This window comes from Carica papaya, chromosome 6 (genome assembly GCF_054855325.1).
Source record: "Carica papaya isolate Zhongbai chromosome 6, ASM5485532v1, whole genome shotgun sequence".
Taxonomy (NCBI): Eukaryota; Viridiplantae; Streptophyta; class Magnoliopsida; order Brassicales; family Caricaceae; genus Carica; species Carica papaya.
In genome coordinates, this window is record NC_142314.1 from 37,700,793 (window position 1) to 37,711,449 (window position 10,657).

Consider the following 10,657-nt stretch of genomic DNA (forward strand, 5'->3'; position numbering starts at 1 on the left):
ACTTGACTATTGCATTATCTAGTTTGTTCCAAATGGATCCATTTGTCTTAAGCCTAAACTAATTAGAAATGAGGTTTCTACCTCATTTAAAACGGTTTAACTGAGTCATCTAACACTGAGATAATAAACACTTCGTTACTTGTATACTGATATTCTAAATAGAACCGAATCATTTATAGAGTAGTGAGAATCAATAAGCAGATGTCATTCATGATTCGTGATGAAAGCTTCACTATAGAGATGCATATTTTTTTTATATCAAAACTATATACCTCTTTTTAATATATTATTATAATTTCGATATAATATAATATTTAAATATATTATGAATTTAAAAATGTTTATAATATAAAAAGAATTTTGTAAATCAACATAAAATATGTCATAATTGGATTAAGGGCAAGTTATTTATTTTTGTTATGTATTGTGAAGTATGTTCATATCTCTTCTCCACTTTCCCATGTATTTAAATACTCAACACGATACCTATATATGTATATGTATATGTATATGTATATTGATGTTCGACAAAGTCATTAACACACAAGCCTCTCATCATCAATACACGCTCATCAATATTCATAGTAAGCTTAATGTTATTGGATTTTTTTTTTTATTTAAAAAAATGTTGATTTTTGCCAATAAAATGAATAGTGAAATTAAAAATAATAATAAAAAGGCACAAATTTGTAGTAAATTATTATTGTATTTTCATGTTTTTTTTTTAATAAAAAAATTAAATTTACAAACCTGATTTTAATATAATGAGATATATGTTTATACTTAAAAAACATTAATATTAATTATTAAAAAAACTAATTAAAATTGAGATATAAATGAAATCAACAAATATATATATATATGTGTGTTATCGACCATTGTGGAATTAATGATACAATTTAAAAAAATATATAAATATAAAAGGAAATTGTACTATATTATAATAATCATTATAGTAAAAATTAATATAGGGGGCAAAACTTTAGGATAAAAATTAATCATAATTATTATAGTGTTTATAAGTATAGAAAGTTACATGTATTTGGTCACGATAATCAATAGCTTATTTTAAACCCACTTAATAAAATATTATTATTAAATAATTTTCTATAAAAAATAATTAAATACCCAAACAAGAGGATTTTTTTTTTAATATTTTATTTAATTATTAAATATTTGTGGATATCACACGTAATAATTATTATTGGAAAAAATATTTATTGAAAAATCCTTAAGCGGTAAGTAATTGAATAAATTAAATATTAAATAATAAATGGAAAAACACAGAGAGAGGAGGAGGAGGAGGAGCCGTGGAGGTATTTGAATCGTCTCGTGAGCGAAAACAAAACCCTTTTTCTCTTCCCCCAAAACCAAAACCCTTCTCTTCTCTTGGCGGCTGCGAAGAGTGAAGAAGAAGAGTGAAGACCCAAATCCTCCCGCTCCCTTCTCTTTCTTTTTCTCTCTCTCTTTTTTCTTTTCCCTCTCCCAATTTCTTACCCACCCAATTCGATTTAGGGTCTCTCTCTCTCTCTTTCTCTCTCTCTCTCTCCCTTGGGTCTTCGCTTGTTCTTGATCTTATCCGAGAAGGATCTACTAATCTGCTCATGGCAACCGTTGCACCTCCTGCGGATCGTATCCTTTCTCAATTTTCCTGATCTCATCTCTGATTTGTTCTTTCTTTTGCCTGATCTGTTTTCTCTTTCTTGTTTTCAATCTACCTGGATTTGTTTCGTGCCACTTCTCGTCTCCTGGGTTGTGTATCGTGTATCTCATCTGCTTTTGTATTGTTTTACCTTTATTCGTTGTGTACAGTGTTTTTGGTATTTAGGGTTTTAATTGATTTATTGTATGTTTCGATATGAATATTTTAGATTTGGTTTGTTTTGCGGTCTGGATGCCTGCCCAGGGATTGGGTGTCGTTTTGTTTAAGATTCATGGTTATGTGATTTCGGAGATGGGTGTGTGGGTATTGACTTTATTGTTGACTTTGCTAATTGTTGTAATTTCATTGTTAATTCAGTCTTTCGGGGTGTAGGTTAATTACTGTGACCTAGGTTTTGTGATATTCAGATATGGCGCCTTGCTTTTTCTCGGAATCGTGCACTTGGGTTTTTGTTGATTCTTGCATCAGCCTTTTTTTTTTTTTTTTTTTTTTCTATTTTGGTGTGTTTCCTTCACTTTTGCCACTTGTAGAAACTGCAGATTTGTTGCAGAAACTGTCCTTAGATTCCCAAGCAAAGACTTTTGAAATCCCGGAGCCCACCAAGAAGGTATATGCCTGTTCATTAAGCCTTATTGGTGATTAAAACTTTGCTGAGTGCTTGGAGGTCTGATTTTTTATTTTGATTGTTTCTTCCCATATAGCCCCCTGTTTATCAATATGGATCTGTAGATTCGGCCAATGCTGCAAATGGTCAAATCCAACCGTTTGAGCGGTCTATAACCCCTCTGCTGCCTGATTTTGTGGATCCCTCCATGTGCTATCTCCCCAATGGTTATCCATCCACTGCGTATTACTATGGAGGTTGGTTGATTTTCATTTACTCCACGGGATTGGAGGCGAAAACTTTTTACTCAGTTTGTTAAATTGTACTGAAAAGGAGTTAGTGTCTTAGGAAAACTGGGTGCTCAATTTGGTGCAGGCTTTAATGGTACCGGGAATGAGTGGGATGACTACTCAAGTTACATGGCTCCAGATGGCGTGGACATGAGTTCTGTAAGTTTTTCACTCGTTCGTTTCGTGTTAGCACTTGGAACATGATGCTATTCTATGTATCAGATGAAATTGATAATTCACAATTATTTAGGTTCGGTTTAGGTGTTCTTCAACCTATTTCTCTCAAGTCATATGTTAGTATTTTAACTGGCTTGTTGATGTTTCCCAGGGCGTTTATGGAGACAACGGTTCTCTTATGTATCACCATGGATATGGTTACGCACCCTATGCCCCCTATTCGCCAGCAAGTACCCCGGTTCCTACTATGGGAAATGATGGTCAACTATATGGTGCTCAGCATTATCAGTATCCTACCTATTTCCCACCACTTGTCGCAAGCAGTGCTCCATTTACACCCACTCTGCCTGCTCCTTCCCAGGGAGATCTTTCGACATCTACTGCTGCCGACCAGAAGCCATTGGCGGTGGAGAATACGAACACCACTTCAACTGGTGTTACTGGTGGTGCTGTTGTCAAGGGAAATAATGGCCCTGCTCCCCTAAAACCCACTTATCAAAACTCGTTTGGTTCAAATAATTCTTATGGCCGGGGTTCTATGCCAGGGGGTTTTCCAGCTTCTGGTTATCAGGATCCAAGGTATGGTTTTGATGGGTTTCACTCTCCTATCCCATGGCAAGACAACTCTAGGTTTTCAGATGGACAGAGCAGGCCTGTGACTAGTACTGCTGTTACTTCATCCTTTTCAAAGGGAAATAATATTCAACCTTCAAGGAACCAAAATTATCGTTCAAATTCTCATTACATGGTATGAAGAAAATAAAGATTGAATTATTTTTATGACTTTATATGATTTGTTCTGCTTATAAGGAGACTTCATGCAATTTATCTACCCGTCAATTTGTTGATTTGGTGCTTTATGCCTCTAGCATTTGCCAAACTTGTCGTGTAGTTGCTGTACGTTCTATTTATCTCTAGTGTCTTCTCTGCAGGGCTTGCACCATCCATCTCCAATATCTGGCATCAGTACTGCTCATGGATATATCAATAGGATGTATTCTAACAAATTATATGGTCAGTATGGAAACACTATTAGATCTGGTATGGGCTTTGGTTCTACAGGCTATGACTTGAGAACAAATGGACGGGGTTGGCTATCCGTTGACAACAGCAAGTATAAACCTAGGGGAAGAGGTAATAATTACTTTTATGGAAATGAAAACATGGACGGTTTAAATGAACTCAACAGAGGACCAAGGGCAAAGGGTTCTAAGAACCAAAAGGGTGTAGTGCCTCCCACAGTACCAGTGAAGGGACTGAATGAGCAGTCTAATGGAGCTAATAATGAGGAGAAAGATAAAAGTTGCTTGATTCCAGACAGAGAACAGTACAATAGGGAAGATTTCTCTGAGGATTATACAGATGCAAAGTTCTTCGTTATTAAGTCATACAGTGAGGATGATGTCCATAAGAGCATCAAGTATAATGTCTGGGCCAGCACACCAAATGGCAACAAAAAGCTTGATGCAGCTTACCAGGAGGCTCAGCTGAAATCTGCTGGTTGTCCCGTGTTCCTTTTTTTCTCGGTAAGGTGCTACTGATCTGATGTTGTTTTATTGCTTCCTTCTGTCTAATGCTTTGTGATAATTTTACTTCACTGAATTCTTATTTAGGTCAACACAAGTGGGCAATTTGTCGGCCTTGCAGAGATGGTTGGACCAGTTGATTTCAACAAGAACGTGGAGTATTGGCAACAGGACAAGTGGACTGGCTCTTTCCCTGTCAAGTGGCATGTGGTTAAGGATGTGCCCAACAGCTTGTTGAAGCATATTACCCTCGAGAACAACGAGAACAAACCTGTCACTAACAGCAGGGACACTCAAGAGGTAAAGTAATTTCTAGTTTAAGCTATCTCAATTCTCCTTTTCTCTTTCATCTCATTGACAATAATCTTCTGTGTGGTTGTGTAGGTCAAACTAGAGCAAGGATTGAAAATGATTAAAATTTTCAAGGAGCATTCCAGCAAAACTTGCATTCTGGATGATTTTGGGTTCTACGAGGGTCGGCAGAAGACAATTCAGGAGAAGAAAGCCAAGCAACAACTATTCCAGAAACAGGTACTAATCTTTTCCCTGTCCAATCAACTCTGAATATATGGAGGCTTCTTTGGTAAAATGGCCCTTATGTATTATTTGCAGGTTTGGGAAGGGAAACCCGTTGATGAGAAGAAAGAGTTTGTAAATGTATCACAGAAGTTGATGGATGTTGCGTCTGATTTATCCAGGGAACCTTCTACAATTGTATTAACTGATGGGGACCTGAAGGTTTCAGAAAATGGATCAGTTTCAAAAATTGGTGATGCCTTAAACAGTGTTAAACAAGCAGTTGTGCCAGAAAAGAGGATACTATCTAATGGGATTTCAAATGGTTGCTAACTCTTGGCAAGCACCCACGGCAGCCTGCGATATTGCACAGTTATCTGAAAGGAATAGTATTTTTGTGGTGTTACAAGAGGCAGGACGAAAATACTGGTTGCTCCCTAGACAAAGGCTGCCGTGCTGGTCTGTCCCCGCCAACTACAAAGCGAAGGATTCTTGAAGAAGTCAAAAGTAATGTTTAGATATCGTCCATTGTGGTCAGGCATCTGAGAATGAAGTACCTACTAGCGCCCCCCTCTCCCCGTTTTGTTGTTCTGGATATGGTTTTTAACTGGTTAGCACCTGACAGTTCTTCACTGCCTAGGAGGTTTCTGTTTGAGGCTTTGTTATCTTCAGTATGGTTATTTTTATTTTTATTTCTTTGGGTTAAATTTTTGAATCTATTTTTAAAAGATTTATAATTTCAGTTATCTTGTGTTTGGGTATCCCCCACCTTGTAAATCCAGACCTACTTGTAGGAGAGGAGGCATGAAAGAAAAAGAAAGCAAGGTGGGAATGTATTTGGGATATAGTAATGAAAGCAGGTTTTCTTTGTTTTTCTTCTTTTTCTTTTTCTTTTTTATATAAATTTCCTTGTTGATGATGCCTTTACGCAACATTTCTAGACATTATGAAGATTGTGACCTTGGATTTGTCTTCTTGTGTTGTCTGAGAAACAGCCATGGAAAATTCTGATGGAACTGGTTGCGTTAGTCTTACTTCCACACACACATATGTATATATTTTCATTGATGAATTACTTGTAATTGGGATGACTTGTATTTTCGGCGAATGCGAACGCGATAGATCCAAATTTTACAGAGAACTGAAAAAGAAATTGAGTGGAAGACTAGTTTTTCGTCAGTGGAAAGCCAACAACATTGACTCTAAAATCTCAGTGGAAGAATGGCTTCTGGGGTGGGGAATCTCCCAAAGGATACGAACATATATACGGACACGTCGAGCACAAGTGCGGCTTCTCCATCGTCTTCTTCCGTTATTCTTCTAGATCCATGGAGATACTCTTAATAATTCAAATGTGTTGGTTTAATCTCACCATCACGTAATTTACTTCAAACATGGTCGCTATATACAACAATAAATCAGTTGAAAATACATTTTGGGATATTTCAATTTTTATGTAATATACATTGTGTGTGTGTATATATATAATATAGATATTCGAAGTCTTTCCGTGTTGAAAATTGCAACTAGAACTTAGGTGGAATCTTAGCCGACTGTTTATCTTGTTCTTTAATGTCAATGGATTCTGTGACTCTCGTAGGAAGTTGAACGCCTTGAAACTTCATCCCCTTCTGAGGAGAGGAGGAGCTTATGTGGCAAATCCATCTCCTCTCTTAATTAACACAGTAACAAAACTTGTTTAAATTAATTAAAAAATAATTATTATGATAATCCCACAACCCCAACATGGTTACGATCAGCTTCCTTCTTCTCCGTCACAGCCGCCGAGCCTAATCCTTTCGCTTCTCCAGCTTCCTTCTTGAATATGGCTTCTGCTCTTGGTCGATTTGGAAGAAGATTGCCTCATTCCCTTTCGAGCATCAAGTGTTGTTCGTCTTTGTCTTCCTCTCATTCGGATCTTCCACGCCAATCCACTGCCAAATCCTTGAATCTCTACTCCGCTATCAATCAAGCGCTTCACCTTGCGTTGGACACTGATCCTCGGTAAGTTTTCCACACCTTGCGTTGGATTTTTTTTTTTTTTTTTTTTTTTTTTTTCTCTATACGTTTATGTTTCTTGGTTTTGGCCTTCTGATTATTGATTTCCATGACGAAGAAAATCTGGGTAATTTTCATTTCGTTCTCTTCTTGCTGCTTTCTGTATTTCTCGTTGAATAAGCATGTAAGATTCTTGACATATCAATCCTAATTATCTGGTTTCTGTTGCTTTTTAACTCGGGGATCCTCCTTTCGAATCAAATGAAGATTTGCACAGAATGCTTATAGTTTAAACTTGATATTAATCCAATATGTTCGTTACTTCACAGTTCTTATGTGTTTGGAGAAGATGTGAGCTTTGGTGGGGTCTTTCGTTGCACAACAGGATTAGCTGAACGATTTGGCAAACATAGGGTTTTCAACACCCCTCTTTGTGAGCAGGTATTTTGGTCATGCAAAATTGCTACTTGAGATGAGTGACCATTGGGATAGTCCTTATGGGTGTCACTTCAGCTAGCGTCTGAAAGTCGGCAATGGTTTTCTTTTCTCATAAAAAATTGGGGTAGAGTGGGGCTTCACTTTCCTGCCTAGCATTAGGAACACAATAAGCAGACTTGATTCTTTGTGTTCTTTTAACTACTATTTCATTTTCACTTTTCATAATTTATGTTTTTCAAACGAGGTGCATCTCCCATATTAACTTGTTCATGAACACAGGGAATTGTGGGATTTGGCATTGGTTTGGCAGCAATGGTGAGTTTGACTACTTGGTGTTGGACTGCTCGGTTCTTAATTAAATCCTCAATTTTTACCCAAGCTATTGATGGAGCTTATGCTTGCATGTGTTCTATAGGGTAATCGAGCAATAGCAGAAATTCAATTTGCAGACTATATTTTCCCTGCTTTTGACCAGGCAAGCATCAGTTATTCTTAAGTGATATCTTTACCCCATAGTTTTTTGATTGACACAGTTTGTACTTACTAGATTGTGAACGAAGCTGCAAAGTTTAGATATCGAAGTGGAAATCAATTTAATTGTGGAGGTATATATTTTTTTTATCCTTTCTAATGTTGTGTTTTCATTTTTTTATGCTCTCTTGTTCATCCTTCCTATCCTCTGGCATGATGAGGTCTCATATGATTCCCCAGGTCTGACAATCAGAGCCCCCTATGGGGCTGTTGGCCATGGTGGACATTATCATTCACAATCTCCTGAAGCTTTCTTTTGTCATGTTCCTGGTATCAAAGTATGTTTCTTTCTTTATAAGATAACTTTTTCTTTGTCTTCTGATCTATCTTTTTCTTTTTAAGGCCATTATTTGATCTTTACGTTAAGAAACCATCATACCCCTGAAGCTGCACTTTCCTTGTTTTTGTTAGACATCTGAAATAACTAGTATCATCACATCCCAAGGTGAAGTACAATATAAACACATGAATTAGTGAGAACACTGGTAAAGGTTCCACTTATTTACTACATCCTGTTTCTGGAATTGTTATTTTTAGTTAAGACACAGCTTATGTTTTCTATCTACTTGTCAAAAGATGTAAATTGTTCACTTCAATCTGTAGCATGCAAGGTAATCCAATTCAGGCAAATAATTTTTATTTTATAACTGAAAGAATTTGGCTTCATGCTGTAATCTGCCGAGCAATACCTAATAAATGCACACAAGGTTTTATTGCACTTAATAACGGAGTGCATGTCCCTTCTATTTCGCCCTCGTCTTTGTTTACACTTCATTGATCAAAGCCACCTTGAAATCAACTGGAGTTTCTATAGGTTGGGATAATATCTATAAGAATTTTAAGATGAACCTGAACCTCTTGTACTTTCCTTTTGAAGTATGGTATTTCTATGGTTCCAGTGAAGTGCAGACTAGATAATCACTTAATTGTCTTGTAGGTAGTCATACCTCGAAGCCCACGGGAAGCAAAAGGATTATTGTTATCATGCATTCGCGATCCAAATCCTGTTGTCTTTTTCGAGCCGAAGGTACTCGACTTGTTCACATATTGAATTATAAATTGGGTGGATAAATTTAATATAGTCATCTGAATAATGTTGATAAATCATAAATGCCTTTATCTTTACAGTGGCTCTATAGGCTGGCAGTAGAAGAGGTTCCTGAGCATGATTATATGTTGCCATTATCAGAAGCCGAGGTATCCCATTTTTTTATTTGTGATGAAAAATTATAAATTGAAGTTAATTCAAAGTTCAATCCTCAGGTGATTAGAGAAGGAAGTGACATAACGCTTGTTGGGTGGGGAGCGCAGCTAGCTATCATGGAACAGGCCTGTCTTGATGCTGAAAAGGTAAATGATCCTTTCTGATGTACAAGTTTCTTGCTTGCCTTAATTACACACAATAATCATCGTCAACACAACTGTTAATCCATAGTCACAACTGTTTCACTATGTTAGATATAACATAACTGCTGGGATGTATGGGTGCTTAACCAATAAGGATTTGTTCATGAGGTTTTGCAGGAAGGAATTTCCTGCGAACTGATAGACCTGAAGACCCTAATACCGTGGGACAAAGAAACAGTCGAGGCCTCTGTCAGCAAGACTGGAAGACTACTTGTAAGTAGGATTCCCACCTTAACCATGTTGCAAAAGTAGCTGGAATTGTAACTGCTAGTTTTGTTTTCCTTATTGTAGATTAGTCATGAAGCTCCGGTTACTGGGGGCTTTGGTGCTGAAATCTCTTCTTCTGTTATGGAACGTTGCTTCTTGAGGGTAAATACTGACTTTCTGTTGTAGATTCTGTGTACTTTCCCCTTTTGTTGTTTTCTACGTCTTGGTCAGCAAGTTTTTTTCCGCTCCTTCTTTCTTGTTTTCTTATTTGCTTCATTTCTTTTAATAACATCTCATATTTTTGGAAGTTTATTTAGGTAGGGGTTTCCTTATTGATTCATGCTCTCTGAGCTATGCAGAGTCAAACAAATTTTCTGAATTATTTTTGGCGAACAGTTGGTTTCTATGATGGAAATATCTTCTTCAAAATATTGATGTCTCAGTACGGAATGTAATGCCATTGCGCCAGTTTGTGTAAACATCAAGTAATTTTAGCAAATAGATAAGAAAACAACTTGAGAATACTAAATTTAGGAAGGAAAGAATAATCTGCATCATTGTCTCCTCCTCAGTCTTTCAATGAGTAGTTTGGTTATAATACTTCATCTGCAAAACAAATAACTTTTCTTTTTTCTTCTGAGACATGCATGTAAATAACAATAAATGAGAAGAGGCTAACAAATATTTAGATGACTTAAAAGAGCATCTTTCATGCGTGAACTTTTATATGCATGCATTGCAGCTAGAAGCTCCGGTTGCCAGGGTTTGCGGTATGGATACTCCATTCCCTCTTGTTTTTGAACCCTTCTACATGCCAACCAAGAACAAGGTAAAATTTTTTGTTCTCTCTTTCATTTACGAAGCATTGCTTCTGTGAAAGGTCAAAGCCTTGTTTGCCAACACAAATCACCCATCCATGCAGATTTTAGATGCAATCAAATCGACTGTAAGTTATTAGTGCATAAAGTCGCATCTCAACGCGTTTACTGCCCGAGCTACATTGTATATACAGTCTAGTTGACACCCGTGCATGGGGATGGAGACCAGAAGGCAGGTCAGTGAAAGTTATGGGTGGGTGGAGCTTGTTCAGTTCCCCCAGCTGTGGGAGTTAGATGATTAATAATAAGTGGTTCTGCACTGTTCCTTGCTATAATTGAAAATAGTGGATTACTGGATCCTCCATTTAGTGGTTGGATCAACTTCTACTTCAGTTGTAAAAAACCTCATCTCCTCTATACTAACTGTTGATTTCTGGTTATGGAAACAATTTTTTTTCTTTTGTTTTTGTTTTCTTTGAGGT

General features: G+C 36.9%; 2 protein-coding genes across 2 annotated transcripts; both read left to right on the forward strand.

Annotated features, from left to right (window-relative positions):
* The first annotated feature begins 1,293 nt into the window (after positions 1-1,293).
* ECT2 (evolutionarily conserved C-terminal region 2) lies at positions 1,294-5,651 on the forward strand. The gene is made up of 9 exons (XM_088221776.1): positions 1,294-1,632; positions 2,194-2,270; positions 2,365-2,524; positions 2,643-2,716; positions 2,886-3,482; positions 3,667-4,260; positions 4,348-4,560; positions 4,645-4,791; positions 4,873-5,651. The coding sequence occupies exons 1-9, from the start codon at positions 1,605-1,607 to the stop codon at positions 5,107-5,109; spliced, it is 2,127 nt and encodes a 708-aa protein (XP_088077902.1). The 5' UTR covers positions 1,294-1,604; the 3' UTR covers positions 5,110-5,651.
* Positions 5,652-5,861: 210 nt separating this feature from the next.
* On the forward strand, positions 5,862-10,636 carry LOC110809588 (2-oxoisovalerate dehydrogenase subunit beta 1, mitochondrial). Its single transcript, XM_022035465.2, has 13 exons — positions 5,862-6,780; positions 7,104-7,215; positions 7,492-7,527; positions 7,628-7,687; positions 7,760-7,817; positions 7,924-8,021; positions 8,681-8,770; positions 8,872-8,940; positions 9,007-9,093; positions 9,268-9,363; positions 9,442-9,519; positions 10,100-10,186; positions 10,280-10,636. Exons 1-13 carry the CDS (start codon positions 6,602-6,604, stop codon positions 10,313-10,315), a joined length of 1,086 nt encoding a protein of 361 aa, XP_021891157.2. The 5' UTR covers positions 5,862-6,601; the 3' UTR covers positions 10,316-10,636.
* The last annotated feature ends 21 nt before the right edge of the window (positions 10,637-10,657 follow it).

What these genes read in the sequence shown, in the direction of transcription:
- ECT2 (XM_088221776.1), top strand. Translation starts at nt 1,605, where the DNA reads ATGGCAACCGTTGCACCTCCTGCGGATC. An exon ending in ATGGCGTGGACATGAGTTCT is followed by an intron (nt 2,717 to 2,885) that starts GTAAGTTTTTCA and finishes GATGTTTCCCAG; the next exon opens with GGCGTTTATGGAGACAACGG. An exon ending in AACAACTATTCCAGAAACAG is followed by an intron (nt 4,792 to 4,872) that starts GTACTAATCTTT and finishes TATTATTTGCAG; the next exon opens with GTTTGGGAAGGGAAACCCGT.
- LOC110809588 (XM_022035465.2), top strand. Translation starts at nt 6,602, where the DNA reads ATGGCTTCTGCTCTTGGTCGATTTGGAAGAAGATTGCCTCATTCCCTT. An exon ending in GTCATGTTCCTGGTATCAAA is followed by an intron (nt 8,022 to 8,680) that starts GTATGTTTCTTT and finishes ATTGTCTTGTAG; the next exon opens with GTAGTCATACCTCGAAGCCC. An exon ending in TTGTCTTTTTCGAGCCGAAG is followed by an intron (nt 8,771 to 8,871) that starts GTACTCGACTTG and finishes TTATCTTTACAG; the next exon opens with TGGCTCTATAGGCTGGCAGT.